Here is a 22,760-nt window from a genome sequence, read left to right on the forward strand (position 1 = left end):
CCTTCCACAAATTCATGTGACTTGGATCAATTTAAAATTATGTAGGGGCTGGGGATTTAACTCAGTGGTGCCATGCCTGCCTCAAAAATGCAAGGTCCTGAGTTTGATCCCTGGTACTGGAAAAATAGAAGAAAAAAAGAAAAGAAAAAGAAATTGTGTATGTAAATCTTTGTTTTTCTTTATAGTGGTTCAGATGGGAGAAGAATATTATTATGCAAAGGATTATACCAAAGCTTTGAAGTAAGTCCTGTTTAGTACTTTATTTTTACAAGTACTCTGATTACAGTGAAATTGGAGTAGAAATTTACATTGAAATATTTATTATTTCCAGATTTATTTCTATTAAATTCCATTTCTGTGATATTTATCAAGTGCCTTCTGCTGCCATAAACTTTAAAGGTTTACGTAACCTCAGGTTTAGCTAAAAGTGAAAAATACCTGTCAAATCGTCAGTAAGATTTTTTTATATTTACATTAAAGAGTGAAAAGCACTTTATATTTTCTCCAAGAACCCTTCAAACCCTTCTTGTGAAGCCGATTCAGTATGCCTTGCTCCTTATTGTCCCTTAGATTACTAGATTATGTGATGTGTGATTATCGGAGTGAAGGATGGTGGACTCTGCTCACATCTATACTCGCTACTGCTCTTAAGTGTTCCTACCTCATGGCCCAGCTAAAGGATTACATTACTTACTCCCTAGAACTCCTTGGAAGAGGTAATTTGATGTTCTTTCAGTAAGATTCCAATCCACAACGTTATTTAGTATCTTTACTTTTTAAAATTGGAAGAATAATTCAGCATCCAATATTTAGTAGTACTTCTGTTAAGTGCAAGTCACTATGCTTAGTCATCTTAGAAGAGATATTCACTCTGAAATATTTTAGAAACATTAAGTGAGGCTAGCGAGGCTTACTTTTTATAGTTCTAATTTTATTTCTTCTTCATTTTAGCTTCAACTCTGAAAGATGACCAGAAATCTCGGATAGAAAAGAACCTCATAAATGTTTTAATGGTAGGTTGGGATTCTTTGTATAAAATGTCTTATAGGAATATGTATACCCAGATTTACATAGTCTAGGTATGCCTATTTTTCTTCAACTAATAAAAACTAAACATTTAACTGTGTATTGTTGCAGAATGAATGTCCTGATCCTGAACCCGACTGTGATGCATTAGCTGTGAAGACTGCTCAGAAGCTGTGGGCAGACCGAGTTTCTCTGGCTGGCAGCAATGTTTTCACTATAGGAGTCCAAGACTTTGTACCATTTGGTAGGTAGCCAGCATCTATAAGATTATTTCAGAGAAACCATTCTCCTTTCTGGAAAACAAATAAATGTGGACTTTTTCAAAGTATGATCATTTTATGGATAAATTATAACTTTTTTCTCCTTGATGTTATTAAAAGATAAGAAATATTTGATTTATGTCTTAAAACATACTCTTTATTTATAGTTCACATGTTAGAAATACACTTGAAAAGACACTTCCAGGCAAGTATTTTGAAATAATCACAAAATGGTTCTTTTTCCTTTAAAATCCTGTCATCTACATTTTAGGGGCAACTTTTTTTTAATTAAAGATAGTTTTGAAGTTATATTTACTTAACTTTCATTCATTTAAAGTGAGATACATTATGTCTGTTGAACTAACTTAAGTGTAGAAGTTCTATAACTTCTATAAGAATATCTTAAGGAAAAAGAATGCAGTTGTGTTTTTTCTGAAGAGTACATGTGATTCACAAAATAATGTGCATGGGTCACGTATTGAGTATTGGGTAGTATACAACTAACTCAGCCCTTTTTGTTTGATTTCTAGTGCAATGTAAAGCCAAGTTTCATGCCCCAAGTTTTCATGTTGATGTTCCTGTTCAGTTTGATATTTATCTGAAGGCTGATTGTCCACACCCCATTAGGTTTTCCAAGCTCTGTGTCAGCTTTAATAATCAGGTAATGGTACATATCCATGTGTTATTACTAGGTATATGATAGTAGCTTGCATTAAACAACATAAAATGAGCATTTTAACCACTTCACAGTTGAGCAGTGAATTTGTTTACGTACTGACTTTCCCAAGTGTCACTCAGGCCGGTGTCATTTCAACTAGTCAGTTCTTGTATTGAATAAATTTGATAAAATTGTTGTTTTTATGTTTCCTGTTTTATTGTCTTATAAAAGTTAATGAAAAATATATGCAATTTTTGGTCACCCTTTATTTAAATAAAGGGTGGACTAGTAAGTGGTTAAGTCTTTGTTTTTTCTTGTGGCCAGATGGCTTATAAGAACCTTGAAAGAGTTAAACAGAGATGGTCTAAATAAATAGAAGTCTTTTAGGAGTTATTTATTCATTTGTTAATCTGTGTTCTATTTATTAGATGGTGATAAAGGATATTACCTGGTTTAATAGGATTTTATTCATAAGAACTGAGAAATGTCCTTATAATAGAAATGGTTAGATGAACCTTGGTTGCCTGAAGATCAGTATGTTTTATGTAACTTCAAATACTTACCCAGGGATTCCTTCTAGTAGTTTGAAAATATTAAAGCAGTAGCATGAAGTTTTTGTCTAAGAGATATATTGTAGGTGCAAATAAAGAGAAAGAAACGATATCATGGAAACTAATTAGAGACTGTATGTTAACTCAGGTAAAAAGTATAGGGTTTGGATTCAGATTCTAGTGGTAGGAATGGAGATTTAAGAATACAAGAGTTTTAAAAAAATAGATAAATCTGGATTATTGAGTGAATAGAGAGTATAAAGAATGAAAATCAGATGAATGAAACACAGGAGATTTGTATATGCTGTTTTCTCTGATTGGGTTGGTTTGCCAGCCTCCTTGACTAGTTAATTCCTTATAGTCTTTTATAGCTTGAAAACATTGTTTCCTCAGGAAAGCTGTCTTAGTTACTTTCCTCATCACTGGGACAAAATACCTGACAACCACAGTGTAAAAGAGGAGAGGTTCATTTTTGCTCACATTTTAGAAGTTTCAGTCCTTGTGTAGTTGGCTCTAAGGCAGGAAGGCATGGTGGAAGGGCCTGCCACAGAGGAAAGCTGCTCAGGACAAGGGGCCCATGAAGCAGAGTTGAGGGAGGAGCCAGTGTGGGAAATATTCCCTTCCAGGTCATGCCACAGTGACCTGCCTCTTCCGACCAGTCCAGACCTCCTCACAGGTGGTCAGCTGTAGCATCCCCATAATCCAGTCACCTTCCAAACACATGAGGGTTTAGAGTGCAATTTTAGATCTAAACCTAACAGAAGTCTCCCCCGACTCACAGGACTGATTGAACTAGCAAGGCTAGGAATTAGAGGTTCAAGACAGGGACTTTTCTTTTCCATTATTATCTTGCTCTTCCATTTCTTTCCTTTTCTTTTTTCTTTTCTTTCAAGAACCATAAACTACTTCCATGTATTACTATAAAAACTACTACTATAGTTAAAAACTGATAAAAAAGCTACAATAAATGTAAAGCATTAGTTTTAAAGATTCAGTTATATTCTGAATATGTCTTATTGAAATTCAAGGTACAAATCATAAGAAAAAAATACAATGCTTATGTTTTGTAAGCATGAACTAGAAAAGAAAATTAGAGGGACTGTATAAAACTTGAATTTTATACAAGAATTTTCTGTGAAGGCTAATCATCTGCTGTGACAGAAGATGGTACTTGGAAGGCTCTTGATATTCATTGAACAGATGAGAATGGCAATTTCGTAGACATACATGAAAGAAGCTTCTATTTATTCATCTGTAAGGAGGAGTATGTGGTTCTGGGTAGGTAGATACAAATTCAGTTTAGGGTGTGCTGAGTTTGAGGTGGTAATGGATTTATACTAGACAAAGATAAGATAAGAAAATAGGTTAGACTAGGATAATTTTTTTTATGTGTGAGAGATATTTTAGTACAAAGGTGCAGAATATATGGTAGTATATAAACTTGCCTATGAAGTGAACATAAAGAGAAAACAAGAAAAAACAGAAAATCAAGGACTGAAACTTTTGGGACCTCCAAATTAAAGGGATAAGATGAAGGCTTTGAGGGAAAACCAGGAATTGACCAAGGAGAGGAAAATTAAGAGATAGTGTCACAGAAACCATGTTGAAAAAAACAAACAAAAACTCTCTTAAAAAAAGGAGATGAGCCAGGCATGATGGCACATGCCTATAATCCCAGCACTTGGGAGGTTGAGGCAGGAGAATTGTGGGAGTTCAAGGCCAGCCTGGGCTACATAGTGAGTTCAAGGCCAGCATGTATTACAAAGTAAGACCCTGTCTCAAAACTAAATAAACAACCAAAAAAGAAAAGGAAATGATAGGAGCATTCAGTACAACAAAGAAGAAATCTTTGTCTCTCTACAAAAGAAATGCTTTCCGAAGTCAGATTGTGCTTAGTGAACTCTTTGTTTTTTTCATTTTGGCAACAGGGAGAAGATAAGTGTCTGAATTTGGCACCCAGACCCTTTCTTTTGTTAATGAACTTTATAACCAGTAATCTGCACATCACTTGGCATTAATGTTGGGAAAAACAGCTGACATTCAGTGTTAGTAAACTGATCTTTTTTCACCTTTTTTTCAGGAATACAACCAGTTCTGTGTAATAGAAGAAGCATCCAAAGCAAGTGAAGTTTTAGAAAACTTGACTCAAGGAAAGATGTGTTTAGTTCCTGGCAAAACAAGAAAATTGTTATTTAAATTTGTTGCAAAAACTGAAGATGTGGGAAAGAAAATAGAGGTTAGTCATGAAATTTGTTTAAAAATATTCTTAATTACAAAAATGGCATGTTTACATAAAAAAATAAAAACAATGCAGAAGTTAAGTAAAAAAATGAAAATCTTCCATTTGAAACTATTCTTGATTTCCTTCCACATTTTTCTGTGAGCATATTTTTAGTTTAAAATTTTGTTTTCAAATAAAAAATTATATTTAAATAAAAAATATATTATACATAATACTCCACAGCTGGCTTTTTTCACTTTATATATATATTAGACATAGACATCGTTTCCTGTTAGTATGTAAGACCAAACTCATTTTTAATTAGGTAATCAGTTGAGATTTTTCAATTTTTAATTTTTGTTAGTACATTAGACATAGGTATCATTTCTTGTTAGTATATAACACCAAACTCATTTTTAATTAGATAATCAGGTAAGGAGATTTTTCAGTTTTTTATATTTGTTAGTACATGTTTGTAGTATATAATAACAATGTTGTGGGGAATGGGTTCATGTACATAACACTTCTTAGGGAGTTTTAATATATATTATGTAATATAGTAAATCTATTTTGTATAATTCAGACTAAATATCTTTAGTGTTTAGACATTGCTGATTGCATATATTTAAAGAAAAATGAAGGTAAATATTTTAAAAGATTAATTTAATACAGATAATTAAAAAGCCTTTGAGAAATATATGATAAAAATAGTATTTTATTTGAGCCTAAACTCTGGAGTCAAACTATGTGAGCTTAAATTCCCACTTTTTGGCATACACTAGCTTGTGGCTCTGAGCAGTTACCATTTTATGTCTAAGTGTATTCATCTATAAAATGGGATAGTAATAGTACTCACACCATAGAGTTTTATCAGGATTAAATCAGTTAATGTAAATTGCTTCTTGTGATTAGCACATAGTAAGCACTTATTCAGTGTTTGCTTCCATGACTTAAAAATGATTAGGTATTTTAAGCTTGGGACTATTACTAAGGTAGATGGTACCTAAAGTTATATTATTAGTAGTTCCATAATAATTTCTATAATATGGTTAACTTTATTATTGACCTATAAACAAGTGTTGTGTTTTGATTTGTTTGTAATACTGAGGATTAAACCCAGGGCCTTTGTAATGAGCTACATCCCCAGCCTTTTTAAACATTTTGAGACTGATTCTTGGTAAATCACTAAGTTGCTGAGGCTAGGGGAATCTTGGATCTTCTTGCCTTAGCTTCCCACAATACTGGGATTACAAACATGCACCACCACATCTGGCTGTTACTCATTCTTAAAAAGCCTTTCATGATTGAACAAATCTCTAATAATGTATTTTATTTTTTACATGGTACCTGAGGAAGCCTACCAGACATAAATCATATTTAGTAATCCTATTTTGAGTCCTTTTATTTAGGTGGAAAGCAAGATTTATTCAATTAAAACTTTTCATTGCTAGTACTATATTTTCAGAAAAAAATTTTAGAATTAGAAATTAGGTTGTAAATATATCAGTGATCATGAAAATATGTATTTTCTTCGGCACCCACTAACTGAGCATCTGTTATTTTAATTACCGTGTCAGATACTAACATCACAACTGTACTGTACAGTCTCTTAGGTAGAAAGTTCGGTAATGATCTCTCTTTTAAAGCTGAAGAAGTTGAAACCCAGAGCCCAGTGATCAGTGTCCCAACCAGAAGACTAACTTATACTCTGGGCCTCTAGATGAACTTTAAATGCTAGCAGTCCTCGGTGTGGCTTTGTCAGAGGGGATGATGAAAAGAAAGTGTGAGATGGTGTTTCTGACAGCCCTTCCTCTTCCAGATTACTTCCGTGGATCTGGTTCTGGGCAGTGAGACGGGCCGGTGTGTGGTTTTGAGCTGGCAGGGAGGAGGAGGAGATGCCGCTTCCTCCCAGGAAGCCCTGCAGGCTGCGAGGTCTTTCAAAAGACGACCTAAGCTCCCTGACAATGAAGTTCACTGGGACAGCATCATAATTCAGGCAAGCACAATGTAAGTCTACTTTGTAAGGCAGATTGTGAAAGATCATCCTCTTATTTTTTAACAATATCTTATTTAAATAATTATTTTTTAATCAGTTACTTAGCCAGAGGCAGTGGTGTATGCCTCTAGTCCCAGCTGCCTGGGAGACTGAGGCAGGAGGGTTGCAAGTTCAGGGCCAGCCTGGGCAACCTAGCAAAGCTCTGACAAGGAGTAACAAGGGCTGGGGGAAAAAATCAGTTACTTAACTAAGATTTCTTTTTAAGGATCATTTCCAGAGTTCCAAATATTTCTGTACATCTGCACCATGAGCCACCTGCCCTAACAAATGAAATGTATTGTTTGGTTGTGACTGTTCAGTCTCATGAGAAGACCCATATCAGAGATGTGAAGCTCACTGCTGGTTTAAAACCAGGTAAACATTTGTTTTTAAAGTTTGATTGGTATTAATAAGTGTCATGGTGTTGGCAGTATGGAGTTCCTTTAAAAGGTTGTATGATATAATGCTCTTCTTATAGTATTGATTATTGCGATGTTTGGATTCTCATGTCTTAAAATGTTAATTTTGACCCTTTCAGGGCAGGATGCCAACTTAACTCAGAAAACTCATGTGACACTACATGGGACAGAACTATGTGACGAATCTTACCCAGCTTTACTCACTGATATTCCTGTCGGAGACTTACATCCAGAGGAACAGGTGGACTTGGCTAACTGAGATTAGAGAGGAAATCAGTTGGTTTGTAGCTTTAAATGTGCAGTGTTTTCATTTCAGAGCATTTTGTCATCACATCCTAGGACTAAAAAAGTGACTTAACTTTATTTATATTTTGGGTTTCTCATATAAGAGAAACCATGCAATATTTAAATTTGTGTGTGTTATTTCACTTAACATTAAAGTCTCAAGGAGCAAAATAAAAAATAGATAATAGGAAAAAGGGAGATACATCTTTTGCAAAAGGGAAAGGAACCAGGAGGGGGAGGAAGAATAGGGGAAGGGGATGAAAAACGAATTAAGAGGTGTATTCATTGTGTACTGGAGACATATATGAATTTAGAAAAACTGAAAAAAAAACATGATTTAACTAATGAACATTTTAATCCAGTATTTAAATATTTTTTCCCCAGTGTTGGGGATTAATGGAGGGCCTCAAACATATCAGGCAAGCACTCTTACTACTGAACAGTATCACCAGCCCTCTTAGGCAGTTTTTATACAAGGAATTTTAGAACAAATGAACCTAATATGGAGAATTAATTGCTGGATAAAATAGCTATTATCTATAACTTAGCACAGTAACCTCCCAATTTCTATTTCCAAACTGAATGCAAAAATTCTTGGGAAGTTGAGGGTAATGATTAAAGAAAGATAGATTAGGGCTAGGAATATGTAGCTCAGTGATACAGCTTTTGCCTAGCATGCACAAGAGCCTGGCTTCAGTCCCCAGTACAGGATAAAAAGATTAGCAGTGACCCCACTCTTATGCCATGGCAGTGTAGTCAGGTTCTCCAGGGTGGGATCTTTGATTAGTTAGATTAGTTGTACTGTAACAGCCTATAAAATAATTCAGCTAGTTGGTGTGGTAAACTCTAAAAGTTGGGGACCTTATCTTCAAATACATATCAGGAGGAAGTAATATTAAACTATAACACTTTACATTGTTACAGCTGGAAAAAAAGATATATCTTCACTGTGGAACCGTGGGCTCAAGAATGTTTCTTGTGTATGTTTCTTATCTAATCAATACAACTGTTGAAGAAAAAGAAATTATTTGCAGATGTCACAAGGTAATTTTTTGTAACTACTTCATGAACCATCATGTCTGGCATATCCCTCTGTTTTATATTTTAGTTACTGTCTTCTTGATTGTGACAGTAGTGTCGTCTCAGGTTTTTCTTAGGAATTGTCCGAAGCCCAGTAGAGAAAAAGGCCAACTAGCAACTTGGGATTTTATACTGTGGTTATTGTACAGATTTCCGGCCATAGGCTATTTATAAGTCATTGGGATAGAAAAAAATGTCAAAGGGTAAGCAGTATTTTCCAGCAGAGAGAGAGAAAAAGACACATTTTTGTACTGTCAAAAATTTTACATACCCTGATATAATACAGAACCAAGATAATGAATTAGGAGATAAGGCTGCAATCTCAGCACATTTATGTGTTGTCTCATTTAATTCTCATATCAACCCTCTGAGGATCTTGAAACTGAGATTAAAGAGCCCGCATGTCACAGTGCTATTGCCCCTAAGTCACGGTGCTATTGTAGTATCGGAGGTCAGACAACTTGTCCCAGCTGGGGTTGGAGACTGGCTCTCTGACAACACAGCCTGAGCTTTTAACCATTGTGATCTTCTTCAGGGTTTCTCATCAGTAGTGTGTGTTTATGTTTTGAAAGCTATAATAACCCCGTTGTTTTTCAGATAGGCTCTTTTAGAGAGAGAAGAGGTGTAGCATATTGGTAACGGGTAGAGCTCCAGGATCAGATTCAGTAAAGTTTCTGCATGTTTCATTTACTTTAGATATGTGACCTCCTCACGTTAAAGTGACAATCATACTAGCATCTATTTCCTTGAGTGATTATGATCATTAAATAATACATGTACAGTGATTATAATAGTGCCTGCCTGTCATATTACCTTGTTATTGTTGTTTTTACTGTTATTTTAGTCATCTTGAGTCAGGGTGAGGTAAGGAATTTGCACAAGAGAAAAGCCCAGATTCCAGGCTTGGTACCATCAGCCTTGTGGCTTTAGGCAAGTCACCTTATTTTGCTTAACACTCAGTAGCTCATCTCTAAAGTGGTGATGCTGCTGCCCTGCCTTCTTTATAGGCTCCTGCAATAACAAAGGTGGAAAAAAGTACTTTGCAGTGTGAATTGTTATAAAACATAGGTAACCTATTAGAAATAATAGACCGCTCTACATAGACTTTTCTAAATATTACCTAAGAAAAACCCTTGCATCTTCATATTGAATTTATTGGTCATTTATAGGTTGTATTTTATCGGTCTTCTCTTTTTTAAACTGTTTATATAAAAAAAGATTTAGAAAAGCCATTGAATGTGCCTTTTATGTTTTCTCTTTTTTTTTGTACTAGGGATCGAATTCAGGACCTTGTGCTTGCGAGGCAGGTACGGTGCCACTGAGCTAAATCCCCCCTTTATGTTTTCTTGCAGGATGAAACTGTCACAATAGAAACTGTCTTTCCATTTGATGTTGCAGTTAAATTTGTTTCTACAAAGGTATGTTCCTGTGATGCATACTGGCAATCACCAGTATGTTATAGAAAATGACAGGAAACATGAAGTGGATTGACACAATTCCTGACAGACCTTTTCTCTCCCTTGGTGTCAGTTTGAGCATCTGGAAAGGGTCTATGCTGATATCCCCTTTCTGCTGATGACCGACCTACTAAGTGCCTCACCGTGGGCCCTCACTATCGTGTCTAGTGAGCTACAGCTCGCTCCATCCATGATGGCAGTGGATCAGCTGGAGTCCCAAGTGGACAAAGGTGACACTTTAGATCATTCTCACTTCCATGGTAGAAGGAGTTGTGTGTGTGTGTAAGCTAACAGTGTAAGAGTTAACTTTTTACTAAAAGGGAAGTTGGGAGTTATATTCACAAAAGCAAATACATTTAAAATTAAAGTTGAATGACTATCACTTACTATTTGCTCATTCCCATCAACAATATGTAGAAAGGTCTTTTTTCCCCACAACCTCACCAGCATTTGCTATTATTTGATTTCTTGATGATAACCATTCTTTCTGGTAAGTTGGAATCTCAGTGTTGTTTTAATTTGCATTTCTCTAATGCCAGAGATGTTGAACACTTCTTCATGTATTTATTAGCTATTTGTGTGTCTTCTGAAAAGTATTTATTACTTTCTGTTGCCCATTTTTTGATTGGGCCATGGTGTTTTATATGTTCTTCTAGTGGAAGTTTTATATGTTCTTCTTGCTCCATTATATTGTATAATGTATATTGTATGTATTTACTTACAAATATGGCTCCCTTAATAGCCTTTGCTCTTTTACAGCCAGAGCTTGTCTTGAATCATCCTGGTTTTGTCAGCATCATTTAACAAGTGTTTATTACATTGAGAAATAATAGTGTCCTATTGCTGCTGAAATAAATGACCACAAAATTAGTGGTCTAAAACAAGTTCTTAATATAAGGTGTTGGTATAGGTGCATTCTTTCTTAAGGTTCTAAGGGAGAATCTATTTTTTCCCTTTTCTAACTTCTTGGAGCCACACATTCCAGTGGTATATGGCTGTTTCCTCTACTTTCAAAATCAACAGTGTATTAATTCTGTGTTACAAATTGATGCTAATGTTAATTGTTGATAAACATTGTTGCCAGAGACTCCTGTAGTTAGGTTCCAGTACCCCACCTGCCCAGTATAAGATACAGGCGTGAGAAAAAAATACGCTAAGAGACAGAACTAGGAGAGAAAGTGGGGAGCCAGGACAACCAATGCCAATGTAGCCAGCAGGCACTGGCCAGTCCCAGGCACTTGAAGGCGAGCTACTAGTGGTTTCTATGGAAATTAATGTAAACCAGGCTCATAAAGGACAAGACAAAGCATTCTTGAATTAGGAACGGAATAGACAAAATATATGGTTGTAATTAGAACATTGTCCTTCTAGTCAGAAGGCTTTAGTTGTAGCAACGGAATTTGGGTGCGAGTTAGTCTGACCTTGGCACATAGGCTTCAGCCAAACTCACTTCTCAAAACAAGCCAGTTGTGGTGTTAACTCTTTACAGTCTGCTTGGTCATAATCAATATTATGATTCTCTGCACATTGTGATAATTTTGGTTTACTTAGAATTTAATATTTTTAAATTTAATTTTATTGGTACACTTTAGGCACAATATATACAATATAATGACATTCATCATTGGAAATTTGCACCTTTACATAATCTCTCTTGGTTCTTATTTTTTCCCCATTCCCCTGCCCTCCCTATTTACAATGACTTTGTTTCCATTTTTTCATTTTCTCATATTAATTCCATTCCCTTCTTTCCTTTCCCCTACCCCTCCCACTTCCCCTTCCTCTTTGCCCCTTTTCTTCCTATTTCACATTATCTATCATATCCTTTAGTCCTTATTTACACTTTCAGTTTCTCACACTAGAGAAACTATTTGGTATTTACATATGTGTGTCCTGTTTATTTCACTTAAGAGTATCGCCTCAATGTGCATCCATTTAGCTATAAATATCTCTAATTTCTCAATTTTTATGCCCGAGTAGTACTCCATTTTATAAAAAAAAAACCACATTTTCTTTATCCAGTCTCCAGTTGATGGGCATTTGGGCTGTTTCCAAGTTTCAGCTATTACAAACTGTGGTGCTATGAACATGGGTACACGTATATCACTGCAGTATGATTCTTTTAATTCTTTGCAGGGGAATAGTTGGGTCAAATGGGACTTCTAGTCCTATTTCTTTGAGGGATCTCCACACTGATTTCCACAGTGATCACACCAGTCGACACTCCCACCAGCAGTGCAGTACAGTTCCTCTCCCCACAGCCCCGCCAGCATTTGTTATTGGTTGATTTCATGATAGCAGCCATTCTTTTTGGAGTGAAGTGGAATCTCAGCGTTGTTTTCATTTGGATCTCTTGAATGACCACTGATGTTGAACATTTTTTCATATATTTACTTGCTATTTCTACTTTTTTGTCTGAGGAATGTCTGATCATTTCAGATGCCCATTTTTGGATTGGGTCTTTAAATTTGGGAGATCTGATTTTTTTAAGTTCTTTATAGATTCTAGATAGTAGACCTTTGTCTGAGGAACAGCAGGTGAAAATTTTTTACCACATTGTGGGTTGTCTCTTCACTCTGTTGATGGTTTCTCTTGCTGTGCAGAAGCTTTTTAGTAAGAAGAGATCCCACTTCTTAACTGTTTGTGTTAGGTCACAGGCAACTGAGGTTTTGTTCATAAAATCTTTTCCTACACCAATGTCTTCAAAAGTTCTACCTAACCTCTGTTCCAGCCAGTTCAGCATTTCTGTTTTTTTTTTCTAGTACCAGATATTGAACTCGGGTCCTTGGGATTGCACAGCAGGCGGCAAAACCACTGAGCTAAATCCCCAGCCCCATCGTTTCTGTTTTAATATTGAAATCTTTAATCCATTTCAATCTCACTTCAGTGCATGTTGAAAGATAGAGGTCTAGTTTTAATCTTTGGCAAGCTGAAACCCAGTTTTTCCAGCACCATTTATTAAAGAGGCTATCTTTCGTCTAGTGAGGGTATTTGGCTCCTTTGTCAAAGATGAGGTGGCTGAGTATGTCTGGAGTTGTTTCTGCATCTTCTAATCTGTTCCACTGGTCCTCAGGTCTGTTTCTTTGCCAGTACCATGCTGTTTTTATCACAGTAGCTTTGTAGTAGAGTTGCAGGTTGGGGATTGTGATACCCCCTGCCATGTCTCTGTTACCTAGAATTGCTTTTGCTCTTCTGGGTCTCTTGTTCCAAATGAATTTTTGGATTGTTTTCTCAAGGCCCATGAAGTATGTTGCTGGGATCTCAATTGGAATTGCATTAAATCTATATAGCAGTTTTGGAAGTATGGCCATTTTTACTATATTAATCCTTCCTACCCAGGAGCAGGGGATGTCTGTCCATTTTCTGATATCATCTTCAATCTCTCTTTTCAGAGTGCCATAGTTTTCAGAGAAGAGGTCTTTGATTTCTTTTGTTAGGATGATTCCTAGGTATTTCAGTTTTTTGGGTGCTATTGTGAAAGGAATTATTTGCCCTATTTCTCTCTCAGTGAGTCTATCATTTGTGTAGAGGAAAGCTATTGATTTTTGTGTGTTGACCTTGTAACCAGCTACTTGACTGAATTTGGTTATTAAGTCAATAAGACATTTGGTGGAGTTCTTGGGGTCTTCTATTTAGAGTATCATGTCATCTGCAAATAATGACAATTTGACTTCTTCATTTCTTTAATCCTTTTCTTTCTTTCTCTTGTCTAATTGCCATGGCTAATGTTTCCAAAACTATATTGAACAAGAGTGGTGATAGTGGACATCCTTGTCTTGTTCCTGATTTTAGTGTGAAGGATTTCAGTTTTTGACCATTCAGTATGATATTGGCTGTTGGTTTTTCATAGATGGCTTTTATCAGTTTGAGGTAGAGACCATCTATTCCAATTTTTTGTAGGGTTTTTATCATAAATGCTTGCTGGATTTTGTCAAATGCTTTTTCTGCATCTATGGAAATAATCGTATGGTTTTTGTCCTTGGCTCTATTGATATAGTGTATTACATTGATTGATTTGCATATATTGAACCATCCCTGCATCCCTGGGATGAATCCCACTTGGTGAGGGTGTATGATCTTCTTGATGATCTTCTGCATTCTATTTGCCGGTATCTTATTAAGGATTTTTGCGTCTGTGTTCATTAGTAAGATTGGCCTATAGTGCTCCTTTTCAGTTGGTTCTTTCTCTGCTTTGGGGATCAAGGTGATGCTTGCTTCCAGGAATGAATTTGGGAGTATTGCTTCCCTTTCAATTTCATTGAAGAGTTTTAACAGTAGTGGCAGTAGTTCCTCTTTAAATGTCTTCTAGAATTCAGCCGTGAAGCCATCAGGACCTGGGCTTTTTTTAGTTGATAAGTTTTTAATTACGGTTTCAATTTCATTATTTGATATTGGGTTTTTTAAAATGTTTAGGTCTTCTTCATTCAACTTTGGTAATTCATACATATCTAGTAATCTGTCCATTTCTTCTGTGTTTTCCATGTTATTGGCATACAGGTTCTCGAAGTAGGTATTTATGATCCTCTGTATTTCTGCTGGGTTCATTGTAATTTCATCCTTTTCATTCCTAATTGCATGGATTTAGGCCTTTTCTTTCCTTTTTCTGAGAAGGTTGGCTAAAGGTTTGTCAATTTTGTTTATTCTTTTGGAGAACCAACACTTGGCTTCATTGATTTTTTTATATCATTCTCTTAGTCTCCCTTACATTGATTTGTGCCTTGATCTTTATAATTTCCTCCCTTGTATGAGCTGTGGGTTTGTCCTGATCTTCTTTTTCTAGAAGCTTGAGGTTCAGCATCAGGTTGTTTAATTGGGCTCGCCCTGTTTTCCAAATATGAGTATTTACTGCTGTGAATTCTCCTCATAAGACTGCTTTCATTGTGTCCTGTAGATTCTGATATGTTGTATTGTCATTGTCATTTAATTGAAGGAACTGTCTGATTTCGTCTTTAATTTCCTCCATGACCCATTCATTGGTTATTCAGAAGTGTGTTGTTCAATTTTCATGTGTTCATGAAATTTTTGTGGTTTCTTTTGCTATTGATCTCCAGTTTCATCACACTATGGTCTGATAATATACAGGGGATAACTTCAATTCCTTTGCACTTACTTAAATGTGTTCTATGAGCAAGTATGTGGTCTATTTTGTAGAATGACCCATGTGCAGCTAAAAACAATGTGTATTGTGATTTCGTGGGGTGGAACACTCTGTACACATCTGTTAAGTTCATTTGTTCAAGAGTTTCATTGAGTTCTAGTATTCTGTTGCTTATTTTTAGTCTAGTTGATCTATCTATTTGTGACAGTGGGGTATTGAGGTCCCCCACTACTACTGTATTAGTACTTATAAGATATTTTCATGTCCATTAGTATTTGTTTTATATAGTTTGGTGCACTAGTGTTTGGTGCATAGATATTTATGACTGTTATCTCTTCCTCTTGGATTGTTCCCTTTACAAGGACATAGTGTCTTTCTTGTCTCTCTTAATCATTGTGGGTTTGAAATCTACTTGGTCTGCAAAGAGTATAGCTACTCCTGCTTTTTTTCGGGTTCCCATCGCATGGAGTATTTTTTTCCACCCTTTAATTTTCAGTCTGTGAGTTTCTTTTCGAATTAAGTGTGTTTCTTGTATGCAGAATATTGTTAGATCCTGCTTCTTGACCCATTCTGCCAGTCTATTTCTTTTTACTGGTTAGTTGAGAACATTAACGTTGATGGTTATAACTGATGCATATTGCCTTATCCTTGTCATGACTTTTTCTGTTTGTTGGATTGTCCTCCTTTGTGTTTAATTTCTTGTCATGTCTGATGGAGCCTTTCTGGGCTTCCTGGGGTTGTGATCCTCATTGTCTTTTCCTAGGATATTGTCTAAAATTTTTTGGAGTGCTGGTTTGATATTCATGAAGTTCTTAAGTTGCGCTTTGTCATGAAAGTATCTTATTTCTCCATTAATTTTGAAAGATAATTCTGCAGGGTACATCAATCTGGGTTGGAGGCTGTTTTCTTTTAGGGCTTGAAATACATCACTCCAAGCTCTTCTTCCCTTGAGGGTTTGCATTGAGAAGTCTACTGTGATTCTGATGGGCTTTCCTTTGTATGTGAATTGTTTCTTTTCTCTAACTGCTTGTAGAACTTTGTTCTTCTGTTGCATTTCTGGAATCTTAGCAATTATATGCCTATGTGTAGATTTTTTTTGATGAAGGCTAGCTGGAGTCCTATATGCCTCACTTATCTGTATGTCAAGTTCTTTTCCCCTGCTTGGAAGTATTCTGCCATCACTTCTGTGAACAGTTTTTTTTATGTCATCTGCACTCTCTGCTGTTTCTTCATTGACTCCAGTCAGTCTGATGTTATTCTTCTTTGCATCGTCCGTATAGCAGCTGCTGGATTGATTTCTCATGATCCCTTACAATTTGAAAGAAATTTTTCTTTTCCTGGTCACTAATTGCAATCTTATCTTCTATATCTGAAATTCTGTCCTCACATTGACTCATTCTGCTGTGTAGACCTTTAATGTAGTTTTTAATCTCCTGGAACTCTGTTTGTATCTGTTTTATGGATTCCATTTGTTTCCTATATTGGGATTCCATCATTTTCCTCAGCTCCTCTGTTTTTTTTTATCTGTGTCCTCTCTAGATTTATTAATCTTGTCTTCCACTATGGGTACAATCTCTGCTGTTATCTGAGAAATTATTTCTAATTTCATTTTTTCCAGACCCTATTTTGTTGCCAGTTCAGGGAGTCCAGGTGGTTGAGCATCAGAGTGTTCCATCTCGTTTCCTTTTTGGGTTGCTTTAGGTGATCGTGAAGTCTGGTTTTGAGGCTTGCTTACGTGTCTTCTCATGTCAACGGGGCGGGGTGGGGGGAGTAGGGAGTGGAGAGGTGTCCTGCTGGCGCCTGCAAGGCTTACCACCTTTGCGCTGGGAGTGGTGGTATGGCAGAACGGAAGCTTCCTCCTCTGTGAACAACTGCTGGGCAGCCAGGTTCCTAATAGGCTAGAGACCAGTTGGGGACCTCTGGTCTAGAATGAATCCATTCCAGTTCAGTTTGTAGGGGTTTCAACCCAGATCAGCTACCAGACTGGCACATAGCAGAGAGGCAACAGTTCATGGCAACAGGAGACAGCAAAAGCAAGCTTAATTTAGAATTTAGAGAGGAGTATCGTAGAGTTTAATATGAATGGTCCAGGCTTTTTAAAAAAGCTTTCTCCAGAGGTTTGAATTAATGGATTTTTTAAATTCTGGGCCACAGTATCTTTTTTTTTTTTTGGTACTGGGGATTGAACTCAGGACCTTGTGCTTTTGAGGCAGGCGGCAGCACCACTGTGCCAAACCCCTGGCCAATATAATTTTTTAAACAGTATCATTTTTAATTATTAAAATTACTGAAAAGAACTTAAATTAATTCAGTTTTTTTTTCCCCTTTTCACTGAGGATTGTTATCTATCCATATTTTTAAACCTCCATTGATCAATCCTTTTCATTAGAAAACCCCCAGAATCACAGCATAATGTTTAGGGGCATTGTTGTTATTTCAGTTTCACTCAGATTTGCTAAAATTGGCATTAGATAGGCACCACTGACCCTTTACATTTAAAGGAGTGATAGTGTGGGCTGTGAAGACTTGACAGTTAGAGAAGACTTGGGTTAGATGAGCACTCACTTTGTCATCTAGGAGTTTGCTTTAAATTTGATAATAGGAAAGCTTCCTTGGAAAGCAGTGAATAGTCACATTTGGTAATAATGAAGTAATGCATGATGATAGTATTTCCATTTGAATGCTATCAGTATTTACTCAGAGAAAGGCAGAACATGGAATCACATTTAAATGCTTGAAGAATAACTAAAGAGAGCCTGAGGTAGGAGGATTGTAAGTCAAACCCAGCTTGTGCACCTTAGCTACTTAGCAAGACTCTGCCTCAAAATACAAAAGGACTGGCAAGTAGCTTATTGTGAAGGCCCTAGGTTCAATCCCCAGTAGCACAAAACAAAACAAATCGAACAAAAGCCAGTAACTGAAATTTTTTTTTTCTACCCAAAAATGTTTTCTGTGGAGACATGAAATAATTTGGAAAAAGAAAAATAGTCATCATAAAGTATTATTCTATATCCAAGCTCTCCTTACTCATTAGTTATGGTAGGACTTTATCACAGACATACAAATGCCTCGCTGGTTTTTATTATAATGGAATATTGAGATTGCCATAATACTGGGCTTTCTGATCTTGAAAAATCATGTAACATCTCCAAGCATTACTTTCAAGTCCTTATAAATATTTAATTGATAGGTATCCTTCTTTGTTACAGTTCTTTAATATGAAATGCTCACTGATGAAATGACTACATAAGATTATAAAGATTCTTCTTGTAGTTGTCTTACAGACTGGAGAGAGTGCTAGTGAGTGCTTTTGTCTTCAGTGCCCATCTGTTGGAAATGTTGAAGGTGGTGTAGCAACTGGACATTATATTATCTCCTGGAAGAGGTAACAATTATATCAACCCTCTCTCTTTTTCACTGTCTTTGTTATTCTAATACATATGTGTATCATTTGCCATTGTCATTTATCTTTCTGAAGAGCAGAAGTCACATGAATATGACTGATGATGTGTAAAAACAAAAGATAAAAAGGAAAATGTAACTTGTTTTTGTCACAACTGGTGACTTATATGGTAATGAAATCTAGCTGAACTAAATCTAAAGATAGGACTATTGTTAAACATGAAGTGAAACTGTTCCTCATTTGTAGTCAGTAGAATTTTCTACCTAGAAAACCTAAGGAAATCAAGAATTTTGCCAAGTTGGTGGATAACACATCAATATAAAAATATCAGTTGCATTTTTATATGTCAGAAATAAGCCCCTAGGGAATATACTTTTAAAATAGGTATTATTTAGATACCAACCACAGTTTTGAGATACCTAGGAATATACCTAATAGAAGACTTCCGTTGCCTTTATGGAGAAAACTATAAAACTTTAAAACATTAAAGGAAGACCTAAATATGTAGGAAAAATACACAATGGTCTTGTTTGTGTAAGATTTAAATTATTCTATAAGTTTGATGCAGTTCCTATAATAGATTTCTTTCATTTTTGTATAACTTGACACTCAGTTTTAAAATTCATATGGAAAGGCACAAAATCAGAAATAGTCAAGACATTCCAGAAAAAAAAAAAATAGGCAAATGGTACTTGCTCTTTTAGAGTTCAAGACTTACTGTAAAACTGTAGTAGTCAACACTATATATAGTGTTGGCTCAGTGACATGTAAACAAGTTAATGGGACAAAAGAGAGTCTAGAAATAGATCTGTAGATCCACACATACATTGAAGTGATGTTTTATAGAAGTAACATTGTTGATCAGTAGAAAAAGAATGAACTGTTCTGTCACATGATGAACAATTTGCTATCCATTTGTGAAAAAAAGTGAATCTCTACTGTATATTATATATAAAAATTCATTCTAGGTATATTTGAAGATCTAATTATGAAAAGCAAAATCTTATTACTTTTAGTATGAAATATAAGATAGTTGCTTTATGACTTTGGCGTAGGGAAGAATTTCTAAATAAAGCACAGAAAATACAAGTCTTTAAAATTGATTGATTTGATTTATTAAAATTAAGTTTTTTAGTTCACTAAAAAATGCCATAAAGTCAAAATACAAACTGGGAAAATATGTTTGCAACATGTTTAAATGAAAAGGATTAATATTCATATCAACTATAAATCATAAACAAAGACAAGTCACTTATCAGAAAGTTGAGCAAGTACTTAAGTAGGCAGCTTAGATAAAGCAGAGGAAACCAGGTTACCAGTAAACATATGGAAAGGAGACAAGCTTATTAGTAATTGAAGAATGACAAAATCACACTTGAGATTCACACCCTGAAAGTGTGGAAAAGGAAAGGTTTAACAATACCAAGTTTATAAAAAATGTGAAATATAAATTAGAACAAGTGATTTGGAAATACATTAGACAGTTCTGGGTAAAGCTGAGGATGCCTGTAACCCTGTTGACCTAGAAGAGATCTCAAATATGTACACAAAGGGTATGTATGTTTATAGCAGCACTGATTACAATAGCAAAAAAGAAAAGAAAAGAAAAAAACTACATACCTGTCAACAGACAAATGACAAACTGTGGCACATTCATACATTGTAATATTATTTATCAGTGAAAATGAATGAACTACTTTATACCTGGCAACATCTTAATGTAAAAATGAACAAAGCAAGCTACAGATGAAAATAGGAACAAGTTGCATTTATAAAACACCGAAGAATATATAAAACATACTATATATTTCTTTAGACTACATACATAATTTGGAAAAGTGTGAAGGCATGAGTGGGAATGATAGATTCCAAATTCAGGATAGTGGTTATCTCTGGTGGGGAGGGTGGAAGAATGCCAACAGGAAGGGCTGTGCAGAAAGATTCAACTATATCTTAATATTTTCTTTCTTAAACTTGAGAGATAAATATTTCATGTATTACTCTTTTGGTATGGCTCAATTATTTTCCAAATTTTTACAATGGAATATAATATATTACTCAGTGAGAAAGGTATCAGGGTAGGCATCATCATAAGGAAATGTTTTCTACAACTTAGGGTAATGAGAGTTTTATACAATTCAGAGTAATGAATGTAATAGCTGTCATGGAAAGGGCATGAATTACCCAGATTAACTGAATCATAACATTTTAAGCCTAAAAAAATCAGAAACTTTGAAGGAAGTTCAGAAAGTTCCCTTTCAAGCCTTCAAAAAATGTTTAGTACATTACATTGTTTATTATTATTCTCATGTTATAAATTGTATGTAAAACATGGAGCATGAAGACTAGTTCTCTAGTGGCTTTTTTAATGAAGAACTCTGATTGATGCTAAGGCCTGACAAAGGTCAGAGGTAAAAAGAAAGCTATAAATTAGCAGCTCTCAAACTTTGTGGCCTCGGGACACCTGTATGCTTTGAAAAATCATTGAGAACCCTCAGGAGCTGTATTTGTTAACCATAGTAGAATGTAAAGCTGAATTTTTAAAAACTGATAATAGAGAAATATATAATTTTATTAAGAAATTTTTAAAAATCCAATTTTTCTTTCCCCTACTTCTGAATTTATTATACTCATGTTTAGTTTCATATATATGTTTATGAGTTGAAGCAGCATTTCAAAGGAACTGCTTAATTATTCCATCATGCTACCATAATACTATGAAGATATATTTATTTATCACTGATGAGGGCTTAGATGCTTGCCTTATAGATACTTTTGCTTGGTAGTGGTTTGCACAGAATGTCAACTCTTCATCCTCTAGATGAAGACTTCTCGTAAGGAATTAGATAGCTGCTAGCCACCTCTGTGGTTCCACCCTGAATATAAATATCAAACAGTTTCATAATGTTACTTTGTTTTTGTAAATATGAGAATACCAGTCTTTTTTTCTGATAGTAAAATCTGTTTTAATTCTTCAGTTTCCACTGTGTACTTGTAGTGAGAACAGTGCCCTTTGAAGGGGTGTGAAGCCGGTCTATGAAGCCTCCTCAGTGAAATAGTTTGTTTAGTAGTGTAATCACCACACTGCTTCCTGCACAGAGCAAGGCCTAAGTTAAATGGCATGCTTTGTGATTAACAGTCTAACACAACTCCTGCCTTTCCCCACTGGCAACAGACCACAGCCCTGAGTTGTAACATTTATTCATAAGAGACACTCAAAACAAAAGTGGGATTCTAAAAACTTGCTTTACAAAACTACTTTCATTAAGGAAGTATTGAGGTTGGATAAGTAATTTGTATTTCCTTTGAAACTAGATGATAAGCATATATATTCCCTGTATTTGATCTATTAACTCTGTACATAAAATGTCAATTTACAAGATGACCTTTTCTGCCATAGGACTTCAGCCATGGAAAACATCCCTGTCATCAGTACTATCATCACGCTGCCACATGTGATTGTAGAAAATATCCCTCTCCATGTGAATGCAGGTAGCAGGAATTCCAATTTTACCTAATAAAAAAGATTCAAGAATAACTCCTACAATTGTAGTTAACATTTCTACTGCAAAATATTTCCAACATTTATAAGTAGATTATGGACAGTCTTGTGAAGTCTCTATCTCTACATGTTCCTTTTTCCCCTGTTATTTTGAAACAAATAATATGTCTTTATCCATAAATATTGCAGTTTTCCTCTTTAAAAATAATGGCTTTTTGTCAGCATAATTATAATGCCGTTATTATGATCTTAATAGTTAGCAATAAATTCTTAATATCAGATTTCATTGATGAAATTTTTCTAATTGACTCTGAATGTTTTTCAGTTTAAGGGCTATATATTGTAATTTATGACTAATTCTCATGCTATCCATGTAAATCTATAGGTGATTCCCTCTCCTTTACACCCTTTATTTCCTTCTGTTATTTACTCCTTGTCTTCTCCTGTATGACTTTCTCTACCACTTCTGTGTTTTCTTCTTTTTTCCGTTTCCCTCTCTTCCTTGTTTGTTGAAGAAACCAAGTCATTTGTCCAGTAGACCTTCCCACAGCTTGGTGTTTACATGGTATATTTTAAAATATTTCTCTGGCCCTATAAATCAATAGTCTGTAGGCCCAGTCATAGTCAAGTCCAAAGTTTTGGCAAGAATACATCATAGTTAATGGTATGTGCTCCCATCAGGAAGCATGTTATCACTACCTGTGTGTTAGGCCTTCTTTCTTTACTGGAAACTTCCCTTTATCAACTGCTTGGTTACCCTGATGT

At 35.4% G+C, this 22,760-nt stretch overlaps 1 protein-coding gene across 3 annotated transcripts in view; it reads left to right on the forward strand.

Annotated features, from left to right (window-relative positions):
- The window catches only part of Trappc11 (trafficking protein particle complex subunit 11), a 55,440-nt gene that overhangs the window by 21,352 nt on the left and 11,328 nt on the right, over positions 1–22,760 (forward strand). For all 3 annotated transcript variants that reach the window (XM_004852988.3, XM_021264972.2, XM_021264973.2), the window contains exons 14-27: positions 186–240; positions 571–716; positions 952–1,013; positions 1,138–1,270; positions 1,817–1,947; positions 4,576–4,731; positions 6,536–6,723; positions 6,978–7,126; positions 7,290–7,411; positions 8,380–8,499; positions 9,888–9,953; positions 10,066–10,222; positions 18,364–18,475; positions 21,894–21,985. In XM_004852988.3, coding sequence (XP_004853045.2) covers positions 186–240; positions 571–716; positions 952–1,013; positions 1,138–1,270; positions 1,817–1,947; positions 4,576–4,731; positions 6,536–6,723; positions 6,978–7,126; positions 7,290–7,411; positions 8,380–8,499; positions 9,888–9,953; positions 10,066–10,222; positions 18,364–18,475; positions 21,894–21,985 — 1,689 coding nt within the window. The remainder of the gene's footprint in view (positions 1–185; positions 241–570; positions 717–951; positions 1,014–1,137; positions 1,271–1,816; positions 1,948–4,575; positions 4,732–6,535; positions 6,724–6,977; positions 7,127–7,289; positions 7,412–8,379; positions 8,500–9,887; positions 9,954–10,065; positions 10,223–18,363; positions 18,476–21,893; positions 21,986–22,760) is intronic.

The sequence above is a fragment of the Heterocephalus glaber genome, unplaced genomic scaffold, assembly GCF_053883595.1.
Source record: "Heterocephalus glaber isolate CG9 unplaced genomic scaffold, H.glaber_assembly_v1.0 deba00001461, whole genome shotgun sequence".
NCBI lineage: Eukaryota > Metazoa > Chordata > Mammalia > Rodentia > Bathyergidae > Heterocephalus > Heterocephalus glaber.